We start from the raw sequence: 22,469 nt of genomic DNA on the forward strand, positions 1-22,469 counted from the left end.
GGGTGCTGCAGACACGTGTCAACATGGAGCCCAGAAGCCAAAGGCCCACCCACATGTGCCGTTGTCACCCTCAGGGCAGTCGTAAGCAAAGGCTCTGCGTCAGCTGGCATCAAGTCCCCCGTCCCTGTTCTGCCCCTTGGGCCAGCTCTGGAGGCCAGCCAGCCTCTCCTGCCCCAGTGTCCACTGCTCTGCCTGTCAAATCACAAGTGAGTCTCACTCTGGGACACGTCACCCTCCTGTGAGGATGGGAGATGTCTGCTGGCTGGGGAGGTGGCCCTGATGCCCCTGTAGGCAGACACCTGGCCGGGTTGCAAGACACCACTTTCGAGCCTGCTGACTGCAGCAGTCTGCTTGCTGGCACCCAGAGTTTTGGTGTGTGTACCTCAGGCTGAGCCTGGTCCCCTCCGGTGGCAGAACACCCACTTTGAGAGTGGGGGCCTGGCCCCCAGGATCCCTCTTCCCCACAAAGGCTGTTGACCTCTGGGACTTGACCTTCCAGGCATGAGAAGCCTATCAAAGCGGGGGACGGGGGAGCGCAAGGGCTCCCACACATTCAGGACAAGTCCTGAAAGTTGTGAGTAGTACGTTTGAAACACCAATCTCACTTGGCTACTTTGTACGTTTTTTCATTTTCAGGCCCAGTCCGGTCTTCTGGCCGCCAGGAAAAGCCGGCGCCAGCCCTTCTCTTGTGCACTCGCCTGGTACCTGAGCGCACGACGGCCTCTCTGCGGCGTGTCCGCACTGCCAGCTCAGCGCTCCTGCGCTCCGGGGCAGTCACGACCGGAAATGGGGGCGAACACAACCCCAGCAACGCCGGGCCTGTGGATCTGACGATGGACGACTAGCTTACTCAGAACGCCCTGCAATTTAAAACATGAATTGCTTATTTCTTATATTCCCTTTCAATATTTCCTGGCCGTGGACGACCTCGGGTAAATGAGAGCGTGACAAGTGAAACCACGGATAATGGGGACACGACCGTAGGCCTCGTTTGGCTGGACTGGCTTTCCCCTGAAACCAAAACTCAACGACAGCCCCTTAGGCTTAGAAGCACATGCCGCTGTCTACTGGCTGGACCCCAGCTGATTGGTGATACCGTCCGGGCCGTGACAATGGGCTGCGGTAGAGTCGCGGTCGTCCGCTCAGCTCCCCAGAACCCTGACTCCATTGGGCATTAGGGGGAAATCTAAACTACTAAGAAGGTCCCAGGGAGCGGAAACGGACGCGCAGCAGCTTCCTGTACGTCACTTCCTGGCAGGCCAAGCACTTCCGCCCGCGGTGGGCCCCGCCCTCTCAGGCCGGCGCAGAGTAGGGCGGAGGGACGTTGCCCGCCCTTCGATGAGGCGCTGCGCGCCGGGCCTCGCCGCCCTCCTCCCACGGAACTGGCCGCCCGAGGCTCCGCTCGGGTCGGGGGTTCTGCTCGGGGCCTTCTCCGCATCCGCGATAGGCCCTCCCGCCCCGTAAGTCCCGCGGAACCCCGCCCAGGCAAGCCTCAGCCGGCGCGTTGCTCCCTGAGCTCCCGGCGTCCACACCTTAAATGCCGCGCGCCCTTAAGTCCCCGACGTGGGGCCCGGGCGACCGCAGTCAGACATGCGCTGCGCCAGCCGAGTGACGAGTTCCTCGCGGGCCACGCCCCCCACGGCCCTCCCCGGAGGCTGACGGGCCGCCTCCCAGCCTGGCTAGCAGGGCCAGGAGAGTCCGAGGGCCCGAGTGGGCTCTTCGTGCGCGACAGCGAGCGGCCCGGCCTCCATCGATGTCCGCAGAACAGTTCCCGGCACCCACGATGAGCAAGGAGACCCCGCACTGGCTGTCATTGCGCAGCCTCTCCGCCGGTGGGTGGTGGGGCCTCCTCCTTAGGCGCGCTAGGGGCGGAGACGTCTTCCTGCTAGAGGGCGGACCCCTGGCCCGCTTTCCGGGTTAATGGCGCCATCGATGCCACCGGGATGCCCCTGGGGTCCCTGGAAGGCGCCCCAGCCCAATAGAGTACGGGCCCTGGTCGGGAGCAGCTTTCGTGATGCGCACCCTGTCTGGGTCGTTTCTCTCCGTGTGAGTGTCCGATGGACGAGGAAAACGCTGAATAAAGCAAATGACAACGGTTGCCTCCGGTTGTCACGGTCCTCGGGACCAAATCTAGCGCCCTGGTCCGTTCCTAGCCGCGGCGCTTCGGACACTGCCCTCGCTCGAGTCCGCCAACCCCAGGGCTCATGTTCTTGTCGCCCCCTCTCACCCCGGGGCTGCCCCCTCCGCCGAGAAACCCTAACCTTGCGGGCAGAGAAGGGCTGTTCTTGATTCTCCGTCCCGCCCCATTCTGCCCTTTTTCAAGCGCCTTCATCTTGGGGAGAAGCCGTCCCATCTCCAGCCCAAGCCTGGCAGGCCGCACCCGAGCCCACAACTGGGCCCTGGGGCGCTCATGCACCGGACTCGAGGCCTCTGCTCTGGATGGGGAGGGTACACCGTGGAGTTGGATGGCGCCAGCCTCCCGCTCCGTTCCCGCTGTGGAGGTGGGGGACCCAGCTGGGGCGGGACAGTCTGGGCACCCGGACGAAGGGGGGAGGGGCAGTGAAGGTCAGGTGCATCACAGTCATAGGAGTTAACGGCATTTTAAACCTGGGCACCAGGATGCCCCAGAGGTGGATATGGCCCTGGGGCAGGTGCAGCCACTTCCTCCGTTCAGGAGCCAAAGGTCACGATTGCTCATGAATCCATTGCGTTCGGTGACTTTCCCGCCTGGTGCTTTAGAAAGCCATAATTCTAAGGGTCGAGCCACTGCCGTGGCTGATTCCAGCTGCTGCTGCTTCCCCAGGTAACTCCCCGCAGGCCCAGAGCTTCCACTGTCGTGCAGTCCTTGTGGGTTTTTTTAAATTTTCTTTATTTATCTTTAGAAGGGAAGGAAAGGAGAGAAGGAGAGAGATATCAATGTATGGTTGCTTCTCCTGCATCCCATGCTGGGAACTGGCCCCTGCTGGGAACTGGGCTGCAACCCAGGCATGTGCCCTGATGGGAAATCGAACTGCGATCTTTTGGTTCGCAGGCCCGTCCGTGCTCAATCCACTGAGCTACACCAGCCAGGGCCGTGATTTTTCTTTAACTGGGTTTGGGTTTGTGGATGTCCAGGTGACACCCTTGCTCCTGTACTGGTTCCCTGGAGAATTTGTTCACATTCAGGCTGCTCTAGAAAACAAAAATTCTATTTAGAGGCAGAAGCTTTGTTCAGTGGCCTTTTTTTTTTTTTTTAAATGGAGGTCATATAAATTTCAGTAAAGTTACTGGGAATATTTAAACTTGTATCTTGAAAGTAACATCTTAAAGCAGTAGGAAACAATGTCAGCATGAAAAGAGACATTAAGAAGGAATAGAAAGTTTTTAAATGAAATCTGTTTTCAATGTAGACATTAGAAAATAGATAAAAGCCAAAGAACAAAATTTTAACAGATTGACTCACCTCCCCGGGCTGACCATAATATTTGGTGACTCGTGCACATTCTGAACCTTCTGTACTCTTTATGCGGAGCAAATCGTACAGAGTTCGTGGGACTCTGCTCCCAATCTGTGACAGATACGACTTTGTTAACACTTGGCAGGGCTGCGGTGTGTCACAGTGACTGCCAGAGCTCTTACAGATTCCTACTGGACACTTGGATAGTGCCCAGTTTCTGAGCCTTAACCGCACAGCTGTTTGAATGTCCCTGTGTCCAAGCAGGGACCTTTGTTGCTGCGCTTCATTAGGATACATCCCCAGAGGCGGGCTTTCTGAATCACAGGGCCGGGAGTCTGCACGCTGTACCAAGTGCTCTGCCGACAGTCAGAAACAATATAAGATTTCTCACCTGGCATTTGAGAACACCCTGAGTTGTTCTAAAGTAGGGATTCTTAAAAAAAAAAAAAAAACACTCCTGTTTTATTTACTTATTTTAAAGATTTATTTCTTTTTAGAGAGGGGGATAGGAAGGAGAAGGAGGAGAGAAATATCAATGTGTGGTTGCCTCTCATACGCCCCCACTGGGGACCTGGCCCACAACCCAGGCATGTGCCATGACTGAGAACCGAACCAGTGACCCTTTATCCCTCAGGCTGGTGCTCAATCCACTGAGCCACACCAGCCAGGGCTGGATTAGGGATTCTTTTTTTTTTTCTTTTTTTAGATTTTATTTATTTATCTTTAGAGGGGAAGGGAAGGAGAGAGGGAGAGAAACATCAATGTATGGTTGCCTTTCATGCGTCCCCTGCAGGGAACTGACCTGCTGGGAACTGGCCTGCAACCCCAGTATGTGCCCTGACCGGGAATCGAACCGCGATTGTCTGGTTCGCAGGCCCGCACTCAATCCACTGAGCTACACCAGCCAGGGCCATGGATTAGGGATTCTTAACCTTGGGCCACATGGCCCTAGAATTTAGGGGTCTGCACAATTGGGTAAGGAAAAATTGGCGTCTTTATTTCACCTAGCTCCCTTCAGTGGCAAGTGTGCCCGCCAGCCCTGCACCTTGGTGCACGCCGCGCCTGCCGGGGCCGTGTGGTGCCAGGCAGCACGTCAGTGCAGTGAGGACATCACAGGCTCGCTTCTTGTGATGTCACTTCTCAGTGGACCCAGTTTCCTCTGCGCCCTGCAGGTGGACACTCTTCTGAGGACGGGCCCTGGCAGGAGACAGGTGAGGAGGCAGGCGCGGGCCCAGCCAGGGCTGCTCATCCGCTGCCAACTCCATGCTGGGCAGGAAAGCTTATAGTTCGGTCGGTTTGGTGCTCGTCCTGTGTGTCATCTGATAGGGAGGGAATCGGACCTGGTGGGTGGCCTGTGCTGCACGTGCTCCGTGTGTCCGGCCGGCTGTGCCCCGTCTCCAGGTGGTCACAGGTCCGGTCAGCTGCTGGCTCAAGTCCCTGTTTCTTTGTCAGGTCAGGGCCACTGACCTTCGGTCTTTTGCGGGACAGGGACCGTCTCTCACTTAAAGGTACTGACCCCGTGTGGGCTGAGAGCAAACAGGTGGTGGGAAGACACGCCCCGGAGTGGGGACGGCAGCTGCAACTCAGCCAGGACGGAGGTGCGGAGGTGCGCAGGACCCTCTGGGCTCAGATCCCCTGAGCCTAGCTCCCTCCCGCCAGCACCGGGTGCCCTGCGTGGCCTCCAAGGGGCTCCATTGTATCCCAGAGCACCCACCGCTCAGTTCTGCCCCGGATTTAAACTCTAGGCCCAGGCCCAGCGGTAAACACCGGCTTCGTGCGCTCAGCCCTCGAGTTGAGAAGATGTGTGTCCCCAGCTCTGACCACATCTTCCCGTATGTTGCGCGTTTTCACTGCTGTCCAGTGTCGTGCTGCATGGAACCCTCCACTGTCCCGATGCTCAGACTCCCGGGCAGACAGTCTGGTCCCTCAGGCATGGCGACCAGCAGGTTCCCAGCGTTCCAGAAAGTTCCGTCTGCTGTGTGGTGTGCCGTGCTTCCTATGAGGGTGTTCACCTTTGCTCAGCCCTGAATGTGAAATTGCCAGTTATTTCACCAGCAAAGGACTTTCTTTGGGAGGAGCAGAGGAGCCGCAGTGCAGGACATGCAGGCTGGTGCCGCGAGCCCTGTTCTTCATGGAGGAGAGGAGGGAGGGGGGAGGCTGCTTCAAAGGGTGTTCATTGGAGGAGAGTGAGAGTTCGGGTTGTGGTGCCTTCTCATTGGCTGGGCTGTTGCTGGGTGAGGAGAAAACCTTCCTCCGCGGGGTGTAAAGTAAGCTGGGAGGGCCGGTGCCTACGCTCCCCCATTAGGGCTCTCTGGGGCCATCTGAATAAGGCTTCCTTTGATTCGCTTTCATATTTTCAAGGTAATGTTAAATTATTTCCCGAAGTGCTGGCACCTGCCTGTGCGTCCACTGGCCTGTGTGAGTTCCTCTGACCTGTACAGCTGCCCTTGGGCGGGCGGGGCTCCCTTTCGGCCACCGTGGGGGGTGCTGAGTGCTGTTTCGTTGCTTGTGGTCCGTGTCCCTGATCACTGAGGAGGTCGACTGCCTGGCCCCGTGGTTCACACCTGGTGTCTGCGCCCTCTGCCGGATGCCATGCAGTGAGCATGTGGAGGTCATTTCTGAGACAGGTGACAACAGACTCAGCTTCCCTGGGTGTCCCTGAGGCCAGCTCATGCATGGTGGTCGGTCCTACAGGCAGAACCCTGTCAGGCAAGGACTGGAAGATGCCTGCCGCTCACCCCCATAGGCCCCGAGTAACAATGCCAGCAGCCGCATGTGAGCTCAGCAACAGACCCTGCAGCGCCCGCCCCAGCTTTGGATGAGACCCCAGCCCCTGTGGCCGAGGCAACGCTGAGCCACAGCCCCCAGAAGGCTGCTCCCCAATTCCTGACCCACAGAAACTGTGAAATCATAAACGGCTTTTGTTTTAAGATGCCAAGTGTGGTGGGGTTTGCTAACTACTAAGCAGTACATAGTTAATACACACCTTCTACGTTATTTAGTGACTTCAAACAGAAACGTCAGTGTGTTGCTCCACTTGTCCACGCAGCCTCAGGATGCCCTGACTGGGGATCAAACTGATGGCCTTTCGGTTCTCAGGCCGGAACTCGGTCCACTGAGCCCCAGCAGCCAGGGGTCATCACCATTTAGAAAGCTGCACCCGAGAGCCCTCCCCACCCTGTCCTGCCCTTTGTATGGACAGGCACTGCCTTCTGCCCATGCACCTCCAAGCCCAGTGTGCTGGCCGGCGGGCGCCCTGCCATCCTGGGCTGCATCACAGCACGCCTGCGCAAGGGTGTCACTTCCTGAGCGCGCCGAGAGCGCGTTGTGACTCCAGGACCCATGCCGTCCGTCTGTCCTCTGCCTCTTTCCCTCTGTCCGTAGCCCGCCTTCCCCATCTTTTCCTCCTGGAACTTCAGTTCTTACAGTTTCCTCCGCACTCTGGTTTCGTCTCTTTAACACGTTGATTCATTCTCTACGTGTGTCCGTGAAGTCCCTCGGATGTTTCTTCAAACGCCAACACTTCATTCAGCTCTGTCTTTTCTAACCCACAACTGAGTTATTTTTGTAATTTCTAACCTTTTCACACTTTTTCTTTCGAGAAGAGTTGCCAGGTTTACCTGTATAGCCTTCTGCCCACTTCCCCGCGTGTCACCTCAGCATGAGCTACACTGGGAGATGAACAGGGAGAGAATACTGTTAGCTCATTTGCTGGCGCCCCATTTGAGTCCCTGTCCTGTCTGGGACCCCACATCGATTAGGGGCTCGTGTCCCCTTGGTCCCCTCCAGTTCTGAGCAGCCAGCAGGCTGTTGGGTTCACCTGGCAGTTCTTCCCACGGCCTCGGTTACAGAAACGGTGCCACCTGGCTTGTTCCTGGTTTGATTGTGGGTCGGGAGGTCTGCCACGTTCTCCAGGGTGAAGGGTGCTTATCCCTGTGTCCCTGCCCCCCTCTCAGGCCTTTGCCGCCACCCCCGGAGATCTGGGATCTTTGACCCTCCTTTTGATCTTTACCTGCAAATGCCCTTGGGCCTGAGCCTGTGGGGCAGGTGGGTGGTGGGCGGGGCCTCTGTGGGGGGGGGGGGCCTGAAGCCTGTCTGTTCTTGCCTGTCTACCCTCAGGGCAGAGCCGGAGGCCCCTGCCCAGCTCTGGCTGTCTGGCTCCTGCTGGCCCTTTCTGGTTATTTTTTTATGGTAGCATCTCCCAGGGGCTGCGCTGCAGACTCCTCCACCTTTGCTTCCCCAGTTGGATTCCTGCCTTCACTCCTCGCCTGTGGCCACAGGTTGACTAGACATCCTGAGGCTGCTGGGCTTTGCTCGTTCCAGTCCCCAAGAAGATTCCTCTTGGGCTCAGACCTGGAGGGACAGAGGGCTCCTCCTCCTTTATGGCCTGGACCCGGTGGGTTTCTGCTGAAAGAAGCAAACCAACAGGCAACCAGAGAGGCTTGGCTGTAGTGCAGTGTCTTGTCAGGAAGGAGCTAGGTGACCAGTGTCCACTTACTTTTTAAGCCGTTCTGAGCCTTCAGTGTGACCTCAGAAGTACGTGGACGCAAGACGGAAACTGTGTGGATTTTGTGGCTCCTGTCCCCTCCGCTGCCCAGGAAGAGCCGTCGCCTTGGCTGGACGTGGAGGCCAGGTAGGGGCTGCCCTCCCTGTGCTGGCCTGTCCCTCAGTCGTCACAGCAGCTCGTCCCCGAGCGGGTGGGCTGTGGTGCAGGGTCTCGAGTCACCAAAGGGCGGGGGCTGGGGGGCCGGTGCCTGTCTAGAGCTCACTGGGCCCTGCTCTGGACGTGGGGTGGGAAGGGTGTCCATCACTGAGGGGCTGCACCCGGGTCGCGACCCCTGCTGGGCCCGCTCCGGAGGCCCGATGGCTGCTCCCGCAGGTGGCGGAGGGGCCACGCTGTCCCACTGCTGCCGAACCCTGATTGGGGTGGGCTCTGGGCGCCCACAGTTCGGGCCACGGCGCAGGCCAGTCTGGTCAGCCGGGAAGTGAGGTGCTGCCCCGCCCCCTGCCCTCCTCCCCTCCTCCCCTCCTCCCCCCCTCCCCTCCTCCCCTCCTCCCCTCCTCCCAAGGCAACCAGTTTGAAATGGGGCCCAGAGTTAAGTTGGGGGCTTTTCTGGGTGAGGCTCTAGGCCTCGCAGAGCGAGTGGGAAAGAGCACGCGGCCCGCCCACACGGACGAGCGCTCTGCCATGTGTCCACGCTGCGTCCCGTCCCGTGACCCTGGAGATGTGACGGCCGTGGGCTCCACTCCCTCTTGCTTCTGTTTCCTTTTTAAATTTTTATTTATATATTATTAGAAACAAGAGAAGGGAGGGAGAGAAACATCAATGTGTGGCTGCCTCTTGCACCCCTTGCTGGGGACCTGGCCCAAAACCAGGCGTGTGCCCTGACCGGGAACTGAACCGGCAACCCTTTGGTTCGCAAACCCTCACCCAGTCCACTGGGCCGCCCCAGCCGGGGCCGGCACTGTTGTTTCTAAGCAGCGTGTAGGGCCTGCCCACCGGCATCTGTGCCGCGGCACTGCCCGTTTTTCTCCGTGACCTCTCTGGCCACACCGGTCTCTTCGGCGTCGACGTGGCGCCGCCCAAGGGCACACCGCACTCTGTGCCCCCGCAGACGGACACTCAGGCTGTGCTTCACTTTTGTTTTGCCACCAACAGAAAATGCCACGTCCAGCCCCATCCAAAAGCAGATTTTGTGACAATGTCTGGCCCCTGGGCCCGGCCGGCGGGCATCACTGAGGTTGGCCTGGGCCAAGCACTTGATTTCCTCTTCTTTCCCTGTTTGTTCCCTGCCACCCACAGTGACACTTGATGGTCACATTGTGTCCGTCTCTGTCTGGAGGGGATGTCTGCACCCGGGGCCAGTTGGGCGCATTGGCAGCACTGCGGGGGCCCTGCCTGGGGGGCTGGCGCTGTGACCCCCGCTTGGCTGCACTTGCAAGGCAGCGTGAGCTCAGCACCTGGTGCTCCGGCCGCAGTGCCAGCCCCCGCCCTCACCGTCCCATTGGTTTGCACCTGGGTGTCCGCACCTGCCACCAGGTCTGGTTTGGGAGCCCAGCAGCAGCCCTGGGGCACAGTGACAAATGCTGTGAAAGTGACCTGGTGCTTCAGGGGCCTCGAAATGAGAACTCAGCCTGGAGGGAGGCTTTCCTGAGAGGCCGGGCCTGGGCTGAACTGGGCGGCCGCAGGCAGAGCAGCCCCGGCGGAGGCTCCAGGGCCAGGGTCCCGAGGCCCACAAGCCTGGGGAGCGGCTGGGAGGAGCAGGCACCCTGGCCTGCTGGGGGCAGGGGCGGAGGTTTCTCTTTCAACAGCCTGGGGGAGGAGGGACCCAGAGTCGTCAGGGCCGCCTTCTGAGGGGTGTCAGGCGGGTCCACAGTCACATGTCAGGTTGGTGGTGACGATGCTCGGGTGCTGAACGCCACACGAGTAACGTGCTCACTCTCCTCACCCGCCAGCTGTGCTCCCGCTTTCTGCTGGTGGCTTGCTGACAGCTGGCGGCCAGGCCCAGCCTCCATCCTTCCACCTGAGGTCACCCGGCCAGAGATAAGGCCGCGCCTGCTGGGTCACCATGGCGGCACCTGCAAAACCCCCGGCAGAGGCGGCCTCGGGCCCGGAGGAGAAGCCCCGTGGAAAGCCGCCCCTCGGCTGGGGCTCCCTGTTCGGCCACAGGAGTGAGAAGATCATTTCTGCCAAGAGCGACAGCACTCCGGAGGAGGGCGTGCTCGCTGTCACCATCACCGAGACCACAGTCATCGAGGCGGACCTGGGCGTGTGGAGCTCTCGGGCTCTGCTCTACCTCACGCTCTGGTTCTTCCTCAGCTTCTGCACCCTCTTCCTCAACAAGTACATCCTGTCCCTGCTGGAGGGCGAGCCCGGCATGCTGGGTGAGTGGGCCGCCCGGCCGGGGCGGGGGGCAGGCCAGCGGGGGGCACGGGCGCTGCCATCCCAGGCCTCGGCCACAGTGAGCGCCCTGCCGTGTCGCCGTCCCCCGCAGGCGCAGTGCAGATGCTGTCCACCACCTGCATCGGGGGCTTGAAGACGTTCGTGCCGTGCTGCCTGCACCAGCACAAGGCCCGGCTCTCCTACCCACCCCACTTCGCCATGACCATGCTGTTCGTGGGCCTCATGAGGTGAGCGGCCCCGGGTGCAGGCGCAGGTCTGGGGCCTTCGCACCTGGTACTTAAAATGCCTTCGCCGGCTGGCTGATGCCATCGCTAGGGGACCCAGGGTGGGTTTTCAAGACAAACTCACAAGAGTCTGCATTTCAGAACGACTGAAGCACCTGGTTTTGTGAATCTGAGTGTCACACACATGTGTCAGGGTTTCTGGAACACCCACACAACTAATTTAACAGTCACTGGTTGGAGAGTCCTGCACCTCCTGGGGCCGACGCTCCGGCCATCCGGCAGCCTCCGGCCTCCCCGCGGGCAGGACAGCCGTTCACTGAACACAGGGCCGGACCCAGCATGGCACGGGGCCAGGGGAGCCAGGCATGCGGCCCATCCGGGCTGGCCCCCTGGAGTCTGGTGCAGGGCGCCTCGAGGACCGCTCCATCCCGGCATGCCTCTCCGCTCACGTCCAGGTTCGCCACAGTGGTCCTGGGCCTGGTCAGCCTGAAGAACGTGGCAGTGTCGTTTGCTGAGACAGTGAAGAGCTCCGCCCCCATCTTCACTGTCATCATGTCGCGGATGATCCTGGGAGAATACACGGGTGAGCGGTCCTCTGGGTGCTTGCCGCTGCCCCCACCCCACGCCTGGCTGGATGGGCTGCTGACACAGGCTGAGGTCAGGGGGCTGGGCCAGGGAAAGTGACAAGCAGGTAACCTCAGTGCAACACCCATCCCAGGAAGGGAGGCGCCTTCCCCACTGCAGGGAGGGCAGCCCCAATGCACCTTCACCCTGGAGCCCGCGCCTCCGGAGTCCTTCCAGCCCCCCCCGCCATCACTCTCCCCTGAGTCTCACTGCCCCCGTCCTCCCCATGGTCCAGCAAAGCGGACATATGTCCGTCTCTCCAGCCTTCAAGATAGGCAGTCTGCCTGCAGCCGCAAGGTGCATGCACGCCTGTCCTCCGGCCGGCCGGCCTCCTGGAGAACAGCATCCACCGCAGCCCCACGGCACAAGCCTGGGCCACACGAGGGCGCTGTGCACACCTCTCCTCTGAGGGCAGGTTTGCTTCAGTGTGGGGGACACGGTCCCTCACAACAAGGCAAGTGCCTGCCTGGGGGCGGAGGAGCCACCGTGGGGATTAGGACACAGCTGGACTCCCTGCAACTGGCCATTCGCCGATGGCAGTGCGGTTAAACCAAAGCTCGGGCCCGGCTGCTCAGCCAGGACAGATACGTGTTCAGCAGCCCTGAACGCCCCAGTCTGGCTGCCCGCTTGGGGCCAGGCTTCCTGCTTAGCAGCTTGCCTTGCTGAGGATAATTTGCAACGAGAGCTCTGTCAGGGGCACTGGGGAGGGGGCAGCTGTGGTGCCAGGACTTGAGGAGCAGCGGTGTCCGGGCTGAGGGCCACGCAGAGCAGTGCCTGCCGTCTGCCAGCAAAGGCTGGGGGTGGGCAGAGCCGTCTCGCCGGGTCCAGGGAGCAGCCCTGGGGTGAGGGTGTCACCCGAGCGGGCGCAGGCGCACAGATCTGTGCCCTCTTGGGCCACATGTGCTGTCCATCACACAGGGCAGGGCCAAGGCCAGGGTGGGTCGGCAGCAGGCACAGACCCCTGGCTCCGGGCTCCCTGCTCAGGCGCTCGGCCTGCCATCTGACTGACCGCCTCCCAGGGACCTTGCGGTGGGCTCAGGCGGCACCGTCCTGGGATGAGGACTGGACCGCGGCCCGTGAGGCTGTTGGGGGGAGTCTGTGGATGGATGTTCCTTGTTGCCAGACACAAGCAGCGTGGCCCCTCACCCACACTGAGCATCAGAGCGAGCCGGCTGCTGCTTCTGGGGTCAGAACGGGCGCCCCCACCAGTGGTGCCCTTCCCTGGGAATGCGCTGTCCCCACCCGAACAGTGTTTTTACCACCCCCTCAACGTGCTCTGCGTTTCGGAGTGAAGCAGGAATGAATGCCATGCTCACCCCCCAAGTTTCACTTTTTAGTAAATAACCCAGGCCCATGTCTTCCTCACTGGCACGGGAGCAGACGTGGGGCCCCATGTCCCCGAGGCCCGGCAGAGCTCGTCGTGGGGGGCCTTAGGCATTCTCTCTCTCCTCGGCTGCCCTCCCGCACACCAGAGGGGCCGACACCAGTTGGGTCTGGGTTTAGGCAAAAGTCCACCGCTCCCCTGCGGAGGGAGAGAGCAGCCGTGGGCCCTAGACGGGCATCTGCACCTGACAGGCCGGCCACAGCCAGCCTCTGTCTCATCCTTTCAGGGCTGCTGGTCAACCTGTCCCTCGTCCCCGTCATGGGCGGCCTGGCGCTGTGCACGGCCACAGAGATGAGCTTCAATGTCCTGGGGTTCTCGGCAGCGTTGTCCACCAACATCATGGACTGGTGAGTCCCGGGCGGCAGGGACACGGTTGCCCCGGTGGCGGCTCCGAACTCCTCCCCGCCACGCTGCACTCAGCACGCCTGGTGCTGCCTTTTCCGAGAGAGCAGAGCAGTAGGTTCCCTGGTGAGGTGCGGAGACGTGGTCCGACGCTGAAACACGCTGGGGGGGGGGGCGTGGTTGGCCTGCAGGTGCCGCCGCAGCCCCGGCCCCCGGCGCCCTGCCTCATGCGGCGAGTCGGCAAAGCCCGCCACCCGCTGCCTCGTATTTCAGAATCAGTGGCCACCCCCGGGGCTGTCCTGGTTCTGAGGGAAGAGGAGATGACAGTGTGGGTGCCAGAGTTCGTCACCACTGTCACCTCTAAAGTCAGATGGCTCAGCCTGAGGTTTTGAGTAACTCAGCTGCGAAAAAGTAAAACCTCCTTCATTCCATTTGTAACACTGGGGGCGTCACCCTCTGCCTTTGGGCTCCTAGAAACGGGACCGGCCACCAGTGACCACCAGGCGGGTGAGCTCAGGGCTTCCTGGGAGCATCACAGCCCGGCCGCGAGCTCCTCGTCCACCTTCTGCCCCCACGGACGCCCTGGGAGCCTTTGGTCTGAGTCGCTGGGGCCTCCCCGCGGTCTCTGATGTCTGGTGGCTCCTGGAAGGGCCCGGAGACGGCTCGGGCAGAGAGGCTGCTGGCCTGTGCTGGCCAGGTCTCCAAAACAACTCGCTTCCAGGTCCACCAGCGACAGTCTCTGTCGGGCGCCGTCCCTGCCCAGGTTCCGCGTCACAATGAAACACAGCAACCCACTGCTGCTCACAGAGCAGCCCCCTGGGGTCCCGGGACGAGGTGCTGGCCGTGTGCGTGTCTCTCACACGGCCTGTCCCGTTTGGGGTTTGTCCCTGCTCCGCTCCTGGGGCCTTCCTGTGCCTGCTGTGGCTGCTGTGGCTGCTGGCCCCACGTGGGGGTGCCCGTCCGAGGCGGTCACTGAGTTCAGGAACCCCTGGTTCACAGTGGGGTTTGTGCGTTGCTTCAGGCCGGAACTTGAGGTCCTCTGACACCTCGGAGCTGGGCCATCTCAGGCACATCGCCCCACCTCTGAGCACCGCAGTTTGCCCGCGGTGTGAGGCAGGACGGTCGGTGCTTGCCAAGGTGCAGTGATGCCCAAGAAGCACCGAGTGGCGCCCGTGCCATCCTCGAGGCGCTGCCGGCGCTGCCTGCGCAGTTCAGGGGGGACGCAGATTCCTGGTCCCTGTGGGGGTTCGTGCTGGCTTCCGGTGCTGACGAGAAACGTCTTCTTTTCTTTATTCTAGTTTGCAAAATGTTTTCTCAAAAAAGCTGCTCAGTGGGGACAAGTACAGGTTCTCGTAAGTACCACAGCGCTCCGGGCCAAGGGACTCCAGTGCCTGGACACCGGTACCCCCTGTGCCTTGGCTCTGGTGGCCTCCAGTGGCGCCTGGTTGAAACGGGGCAGAAGAACCCCATCTTCCCTGACGGGTGCCCCCATGGCCGTGCGGGTTGGCTCGGGCATGCATGGCCCTCCTTGTCGTCCGGTGGGTGGCGGGGGAACTTCAGTCTGGTCCGCCCCGGTTAGGCTCTCGCCCAGGCACCCCCGTCGTCCCCGCAGGGCCACCGAACTGCAGTTCTACACAAGCGCCGCGGCCATGGCCATGCTGGTACCTGCCTGGGTCTTCTTCATGGTGAGTCCGGGCAGGGCCCCGGGCCCTGGGCTGCCTCCGTCTTCACAGTCTGGGAGCAGAGCTCGCTCATGTCCAGGCCGCGGGGGTGCCTGGGTGGCCGAGTCAGGTCCCCCAAGGAGAAGGGACGGGAAGTGAGAGTCAGGCCTGGACGGTCCCGGGGGCGGAGTCACACCCACAGAGGCTGATCGGGGCTGTGGGAGTTTCCTGAGATTTTCACATGAGGGCGTTTAGGCTCATTTGCTCTTTGAAAAATATTTTTATTGTTTATTTTAGGGAGAAGGGAAGGGAGGGAGAAAGGGAGGGAGAGAAACATTGATCCATTGCCTCATGTGCAACCCGTCAGGAGACCGAACCCACAGCCTGGGCATGTGCCTTGACGGGGGTTGAACCCATGACCTTTCGATTTACGGGACAAAGCTCAACCCCCTGAGTCACAGCGGTCAGGGGCAGGCCTTTTTATTTTGCAGTAACACGTGCCCGCTGCAGAGCAGTCAGTGGGGCGGAAGGTCACCAGACGGGGTACGGGCCACGGGCCCCTCGTCCTCCCCACCCGCCCGTGTGGGCAGCAGTCGGAACGACTGGTGCAGATCTGTCAGGTGGCTGCAGGCACGTCTGCCTTGTCGTGCAGCTGCCGCCTTCCAGAACCTTCCATCCCCCCGAACTGCACCCCCGGCCCCACGACACGTTCCCCACCCTGCCCCCGCCCCCGCACCACTGTCTGCTCTGTGTCCGTGGGTCCGAGTCCTCCAGGGACGTCCTGAGAGTGGAGTCACGTAGTCTCTGTCCTTCCATGTCTGGCTTGTGTCACGTGGTGTGACATCCTCTGGGTCCGTCCACGTTGTAGTGCGTGTCACGGCTCACTTCCTTCTAAGGACAGACAGTGTTTCTTGTGTGTGTGGGTGTGGGTGTGATCTGGGTGACATTTCGTGTGTCCATCTGTACGCAGACATTTGGGTCACTTCTGCGTTTGGCCACTGTGAGCATGGGGTGCACACAACTGTTTGAGTCCCTGGTTTCCCTTCTTTTGGGGACGTGCCCAGAAGTGGAGGTGGACCCCCCCAGGGTCCACGGGGGCTGGACGTTACCTCTGAGTAGCGGCCCCGCCACCTTGCGCTCCCACCAGCAGTGCCCAGGGTCCTGACCTCCCCGCATCCTCACCAGCACTTGCTTTTGGCGGGTTTTGGTTCATTCCTTTGAAGCCGGCCGTCCGTGTGGGTGGTCGGTGGTCTGTGCTGCAGCCCCCTGTGGACCAGCACCAGGGGGTTCGGGCCGTGTGCGCGCTGGCCACCTGTGCCTGCCGGGCTGAGGTCTCGGGAGGCGCCATTTGGTTGCCACGGCCGAAGGCTGTTGGCAGCACCCACCTGTTGGCCTCACTGATTAGACACCTGAGACGCTGCCCCTGGGGTGACCGGGACTTGGAGGGCGGCCACAGAGCGCTGCTGCGCATGCCTCCACGCAGGACTTGCCAGTGATGGGCAGGAGCGGGAAGAGCTTCCGTTACACGCAGGACGCGCTGCTGCTGTTGCTGCTGGACGGCGTGCTGTTCCACCTGCAGAGCGTCTCCGCCTACGCCCTCATGGGCAGGGTCTCCCCGGTGACCTTCAGGTGAGCCCGGCAGCCCCTCGGGGCGCTGGCGTGGGGGCCATCTGTGGGGGCCTTGGGGTCTTGCGTCCTCGTGAAAGATGCTCGTTGCTGCCGCGTGCTGCGGCGGTGCTGTGGTCACGTGCACTGAGGACCTGGCCACTGGTGTCGGTGAAGCAGCAGAGACACGCAGAGTGTGTGATGAGCTTCTCCCCACTGGGGTGTGTCACGCTGGGGCAGGCGTGGCTTGGAGCAGCTGAAGTTGCGTTCTGCTGGGACAGTCCCGGACACCGTCCCCCTCGGGCCCTCAGCATGTCACTCAGCGCTCTGGAGCCCGGAGGTGCCTGGGGGTCCGGTTCGCACTGTGCCCTGTTGTGACCAGGTGCGCTGAGTGCAAGCAGGGTCTCAGTGGCAGTTGCAAAGGCGTGAGCAGGCATCACGGCAGGCCCAGACAGCCCCGTGACAGTGGCAGCTGTGGCCACGGCCCGTGTCATGTGGGCCACTGGGGAGCGGCTGGGAGGAGCAGGCGTCCTGGCCTGGTGGGGGCAGGGGCGGAGGTTTCTGTTTCAACAGCCTTTAACTTCTGAGCTCTGGTGGGACTGGAACTGTCCCCACGTGGAGACAGCAGCAGGTTCGGTGGGTTTGTGTGGCTCTTGGGGCTCACGGAGCCGCCCCTGCCGCAGCCTCGGTGTCCGCAGACCACGCACGTGGAGGTCTCTCTGCTTGTTTGAGCAGCCGGAGTCAGCACAGCATGTGCTCGGACCCTGAGCAGGCAGTGGCCGGGCGTGCAGGCCCCTGCACGACCCACTGTGCCAGGCTGCGCAACGGGCACCCTGCCCCCGGCCAGGCCTGGTGCTCCTGGTCCCGAACAGGAAGTGCCTGCAGGACCCCGGGTGAAGGTCATGGTTTCTAAGTTCTTCCGAAGCTGGTGGTGGGCATCGTCTGTGTGTCTGTCATGCATTCTTGATTCCCTCTGGGGCCAAGAGTCATTTCCAAATATTCCCGAGTCTGTCTTTCGAGGATCGTTAGTGATGGTTCCGAAAAAGTCAAAGAACAGAGAACCAATTTTTTAATTTTTTTGTTTTATTCGTCTTATAAAAACAATACAAAAGTTTTGAAAAGTAGAGAACATAAAGTTTAAATTTTTTGTTACCCCGAAAGACAAACCTATTAACATTTCATGTGTCTAGTGGTGACCCCGCTTCCGCCATGTGTGTCGCTGCCGCCGAACCAGCAGCCCCGGGGCCTGGCCCAGGTTTGCGGGGCCTGGCCTCCCTCCCCAGAGAGCAAACTGGAGTGATGAGGGTGACGTGTCACCATGTCCATCGCTTCCTTGAAAGTACCAGAAAAGGAGCAAAATAAGGCAAAGCGCTAATTTTTAAAGATTTTATGTATTTATTTTTAGAGAGAGGGGATCGCAGGGAGAGTGACAGGAAGAAGAGACATTGATGTGTGGTTGTCCCTCAGACACTCCCCACTGGGGACCTGGCCTGCAATCCAGACATGTGCCCTGAGTGGGAACCAAACTGGCGACCCTTTGCTTGGCAGTGGGACTCAGCCCACTGAGCCACGCCAGACAGAGTGGCAATTTTTTTTTAAGATTTATTTATTTATTTATTTATCTTTAGAGGGGAAGGGAAGGAGAGAGGGAGAGAAATATCAGTGTATAGTTGCCTCTCATGTGTCCCCTGCTGGGAACCAGCCTGCAACCCAGGCATGTGCCCTGACTGGGAATCAAACCGCAATACTCTGGTTCCCAGGCCCGCGCTCAATCCACTGAGCTACACCAGCCGGGGCCCAGAGCGGCAATTATTAAGTCTAGAAAATGGGAATGTGGCTGCTCGGCCCCTCCTTCCTGGTTTGACATCGTTCCTGATGAAAAGCCCACCCACCTGGAAAGAGAGAGAGAGAGAGAAGGGAGGAGTGAGCAGCAGTCAGAGCCCCCGCTGCTCCGCCCTGCCCGGAGCTCACTGCCACTCACCCAGGACCCCTGGACGGTCAGCCACGGGGCTGGACGAGGGCTGGCATCCAGGCAGGTGGTCACCCCTGCTCTGTCTTGCAGTGTCGCCAGCACCGTGAAGCACGCCCTGTCCATCTGGCTCAGTATTATAGTTTTCGGCAACAGAGTCACCAGCCTGTCCGCTGTGGGCACCGTCCTGGTGACAGCTGGCGTCCTGCTCTACAACAAGGCCAAGCAGCGCCAGCGGGACACCATGCAGAACCTTGCGCCGCCTGCCAGCCAGGCGCCCAGCGACGGCGTGGAGCCGCAGATTCCCAAGGACCCCAGGCCACAGCACTGAGCTCTGGAGCCGCAGCAGGTGCCGGGACGGGCCCTGCGCGCTCTGTCCTAGCTGACGCAGTCCCCTCCCCCTGCCGCCTGTCCCCTGCCCCCTCTGTGGGTCAGCTGGGTGGGGAAAAGGCATGCGCAGCACTAACTGCCCCTTTCTGGGGTCTCCAGTCAAAACCAGCGGGACCTTGCAGGGTGCCCAGACGTTGGTCCCCTGTGGGGAGACCAGAGCCAGCTGCCACTGAGCCATTGCTGCACGATGTGAAGAGTGCCTCCCACGGGCCCACACTGCATGCAGGGCGGGGGAGACCGCCAGCCTCACTGCAGTCAGGCCGGGCTCGGACTCTTCTGTGGGTGACAGCCCCGGGGACACCTGTGAAGCCAGAGCTGGTCCAGGTGCCTGCTCAGTACTGGTGGGTGAACTTATCTGCTCCAGGCCAACCATCAAGGCCCACCCAAGGTGTGACCTGCTCCTTGGTCCTCTGGGGAGACCTTTGTGCCCAAAGAGAGGGCTGGGGCACCCCGGGCCTTGGCAAAGAGGCCATGGAGCCTGGCAGGGTGGGGAGGGGACTCATAGGGCAGAAACAAGGATTCCCCTCTGCTGAGGGCCGGGTGTGGGGCCCTGCCTCCCTGCCTCCCTGCCCTGGAGCTGCCTGCACCTGGCACCACTTAGGGAGAAGTGACTCCAGGGAGGGAGGCCCCCCCACCCCCACCCCCACCCCGCAGCCTGCTGGGCCCTCATGCACCGAGGACTGCCACCTGCTGTGCTGAGCTCAGGCAAGGGAGATGCAGGTGGTCCCTGTGGTTCTGGCCCAGGCTGCTCTGCAGGGTCCCTGCGGGCATCCCTGTCCTCTCCCAGCTCGTCCCTCCTAAAGGGATGCGCCGGGGGGAGGAGTGGGAAAGAGTGTGTGGGGTGTTTACAGTTCTCATGACACTGTTTGAAACGGCAGTGCAGTTTCTTCACAGGGAGATGCAGGCACACGTGGTTTTGGGGGGCCAGGTAACCCACTTTGAGCTGCTGCCTGGCTCAACCTGGCTGTGCCCCAAAATGAACAGATGACCATGTGGTGTTTGTGCCAGAGTCGGGCTGAGATCCCCATCCTGGAGGGACTTCTGTGGGGGCCTGTCACCGGCCAGTCTTCGGGGGCCTCTCCTTTGCTCCTTTGGCCAGGGCGGTCCTAAGCCCTGGGGCTGGTCAGAGGCAGCCCTGCTCGGGGAGCAGGTCTGGCCCCTGGGGACCTGGAGCTCGCCTGCGGGACTGACAGAAGTAACTGACAGCAAGGACCTGAGGCCCTAGCTGCTGTCCCATCTCCGCCCTGCTGCTCAGGCCTAGGCCTCCACAGCCGCATCACTGGTTTCCTTGTTGGTGTGTCGACTGGAAAATGCAGAAACTGCCTCTTCAGGACACCAGGCCTCTTGGAAACAAAGAGCAATAATTACGTCTCCTCGAGCTCTGCCTGCTTGACAAGTCTGCCACAATGATGAACTAAAATGAGGCCTTTTAAACAACAATAAGCTTTTAAAAGGCTGCCCTGTGGCCAGAGGACAGGCAGGTGTGGGGTCACCTGCTGACAACCTCCCTTTCACACTGAGGGCGTTTCTTTGGACTCCCTCAGGCTTCTGGTCCCTTTCCGCCTCTTCTTCCCCCAAAACAAAACTGCGAAACTAAGGGGGATTCATCAGAGGTGGCCAGGGAGGTGGGATGTCCTGTTGATCTGTGAGGACCAGAGAAAGCCGCTCTCTGGGGCCCCTGTCTGCGCCCTCGGGAATGGAGCTGAACGAAGCAGGGAGCCCGTCTGTGGCCCTTGGGGCAGGACTTCCACGTGGGCCTCCTTGGACTTTGTCACCCAAGTGCAAAGTGACACACCCGCCTGTTTCTGAGTGTCCTCAGGGAGTTCCGGGGCCCACCCATGATGTGCCGGCCCTCCACTCTTACTGTTGGCATTCAGCTGGTTTCGATTTTCCAAGTTTTTGGACCAGAAGTGAAATGAAGATTTTCCTAAATTGTTAGGCAATTTCCCCGCAAGCTGCTTTTGACACTCCTTGTCCCAAGCTGCGGCTGGCACAGCCCTTGCCCGGGGCTCACATTCCTTCCATCAGCCTTGTCTGCACCCCGGAGTCTCCCACTTCTCGGGCATTCCTAGACAGTTCTGTGCGGAGGGTCACGGCCTGGCCTTGTGCTTAATGACCGTCCAAACAGCACTTCATTAGCTTTGTGTGGTTTCTACAGTGTGTTCTTCCCGCCAAACTGTCTCAGGTGCGTGTGCACCAGCATTGAAGCCGCGTGTCGTCACCTCCCTGGTCACTGTGTCTGTGGCTGTCTGTGCCTTTATACACAAACACTTGCACCGAGGTCGAGTCAGGCCACCTGCTCACGCCCACTGACACGTAGACGCCTGCAGGTCGCTGGTTTTCAACCATCCACTACTGATGGCACAGGAGGCTGCTCACCTCGGAACCCAGCAGTCCACATCTGCATCTCAGCATGAAAGCTGTCTGCCTCGGAGAGCTGAGAACGCCCTTGCCCAACCAAAAATGTGGCTTTAATTTGAGGAAAAATAAACATGGTGAGCAGAAAAAACCGTGCTGCACAAAGAATGTCAGCCACATGGCGGTGCCCAAATACTTTTCCCCAACCCCATGGGTTTGCTTCCTGCTGTGGCACACTCCCGTGGATGGCTGCTCAGAGGGGCCAGTTCAGGGGACAGACACGCACGGGGCTCCTTCCACCTGTCCCAGCGATGTGCTTCCTCGGGCCTGGACGTCTTTTCACTGTTTCTCTGGGTGGGAAACATTAAGGATGTCACAGTTAGAAGTCCTTTCCTGCTTCTCCCTTTGACAGATTTCATATTAAGGGCTTTATTGTTTCCCCAAGTATCTACATGCCCTGGTGGGGGCCTCTGAATTTTCTTAGTTTATAAGTAAGAAAGTCCTAGCCTCTCAATGTATCTGCCTGTTTCTCTCAGTGCTGGGTGAGCCAAGAGCAGACGGGGTCAGCAGCTTGCCTGGCAGCCAAGGCATAAAACTGCCAACCTCGCTGGCTCGGATTCTGAGTGATGGCCGTGGGGCCCATGCCCAGATATCCAGACTGGGTTAGAAGTTGTTCTAACTGGCAAAGTCTTATTTATCTGGGTGCCCCCCCCCCCGTTTTTATTTGGGGAAAGCTGGCACAGCTGGTCTGCCGTTTCTAGAGTGCTGACTGCAGTCTGAGCTGCAGGGAACCTGCCAGTTGAGGGAGCCAGTCAGGGCTTTCCCACCCTGGGAAACACGAGGGTCCTGTCAATAACCTTCTGTTACTACATCAGAGCCAAGTAATCTTCACTTTCTTCCCAACAGAACTGTGGAGTCCAGGCCCACGGTGTCCACGGTGCTTTGTACTTCGCCCGTGCCAGTATTTGTGTGACTACATCAGTACTTGATAGAAAGTCGTTTCTTTAAAGTAACTCAGTCACTGTTCCTTCACTGTGGTATTAAGTGTATCCTGTGGGTGCCTCCTGTCCTTTTGTCTCAATAAAGCCACTGGCAGCCACTTTGTGACTCTTGTTCTGCAAAAGTAAAACAAATGGTGTGTACTCATTTTCTTCATTGGTAGGTAAGGTGTTAACGCTCCCAAAACGTGGTCAGGAGGGCGCTTTTCGTGGGCGCCACTTTTGGAGTGGAAACACGGCCTGTAACAAAGACCTGCAAAAAGTCAACACGACCTTTCAGCGGGAAGGCTGGGAAGAAACCTCAACTGTCTGAGACCCGCGGACGACGGGGGAGGGGGGACGCGGGGCCTGCGCAACGATGCTGCCAACTGGGCTATTCCCTTTAAAAATTTTTACTTTTATGTTTTAGGCCGAGGGGAAAGGAGGTAGAAGGAGGTCGAGAAACTTTGATCCGCTGCCTCTCTCACGCCTCCATACGGGACCGAACCGCAACCCAGGCCAGCGCCCTGCTCGGGAATCGAGCCTCGGCGGCCTTCCGCCCTGCCCCCTGCGGGACGCAGGGCAGGGCAGCCTC

At 60.2% G+C, this 22,469-nt stretch overlaps 1 protein-coding gene and 1 long non-coding RNA gene across 7 annotated transcripts; one reads left to right on the forward strand and one right to left on the reverse strand.

Annotated features, from left to right (window-relative positions):
• Positions 1-851: 851 nt before the first annotated feature.
• SLC35E2B (solute carrier family 35 member E2B) lies at positions 852-22,014 on the forward strand. 6 transcript variants are annotated; one of them, XR_008390655.1, is made up of 11 exons: positions 852-1,832; positions 7,943-8,069; positions 9,893-10,321; positions 10,432-10,567; positions 11,020-11,147; positions 12,799-12,919; positions 14,213-14,266; positions 14,527-14,599; positions 16,059-16,204; positions 18,243-21,034; positions 21,804-22,014. XR_008390655.1 is itself a non-coding variant. In XM_053660251.1 (11 exons), the coding sequence occupies exons 4-11, from the start codon at positions 10,006-10,008 to the stop codon at positions 18,478-18,480; spliced, it is 1,212 nt and encodes a 403-aa protein (XP_053516226.1). In that variant the 5' UTR covers positions 852-1,832; positions 4,445-4,647; positions 7,943-8,069; positions 9,893-10,005; the 3' UTR covers positions 18,481-21,756. The 6 variants fall into 6 exon arrangements, 5 of the variants coding, with proteins under 5 accessions (XP_053516226.1, XP_053516225.1, XP_053516227.1 ...); XM_053660251.1 differs by lacking the exon at positions 21,804-22,014 and adding an exon at positions 4,445-4,647 and having other exon boundaries at positions 18,243-21,756; XM_053660250.1 differs by lacking the exon at positions 21,804-22,014 and adding an exon at positions 7,680-7,832 and having other exon boundaries at positions 18,243-21,756.
• LOC119050538 (uncharacterized) lies at positions 20,989-21,832 on the reverse strand. The gene is made up of 2 exons (XR_005082765.2): positions 21,755-21,832; positions 20,989-21,247 (listed from the first exon to the last, which is right to left on the reverse strand). It is a non-coding gene; the product is annotated as an uncharacterized LOC119050538 (long non-coding RNA).
• Positions 22,015-22,469: the final 455 nt, after the last annotated feature.

This window comes from Artibeus jamaicensis, unplaced genomic scaffold (genome assembly GCF_021234435.1).
Source record: "Artibeus jamaicensis isolate MK-2021 breed Jamaican fruit bat unplaced genomic scaffold, CSHL_Jam_final scaffold_847, whole genome shotgun sequence".
Taxonomy (NCBI): Eukaryota; Metazoa; Chordata; class Mammalia; order Chiroptera; family Phyllostomidae; genus Artibeus; species Artibeus jamaicensis.

Coding starts and splice junctions, on each gene's coding strand:
- SLC35E2B (XM_053660251.1), top strand. CDS start 10,006: ATGGCGGCACCTGCAAAACCCCCGGCAGAGGCGGCCTCGGGCCCGGAG. Junction 10,322..10,431: donor GGGCGAGCCCGGCATGCTGG/GTGAGTGGGCCG, acceptor CGTCCCCCGCAG/GCGCAGTGCAGATGCTGTCC. Junction 10,568..11,019: donor CTGTTCGTGGGCCTCATGAG/GTGAGCGGCCCC, acceptor GCTCACGTCCAG/GTTCGCCACAGTGGTCCTGG.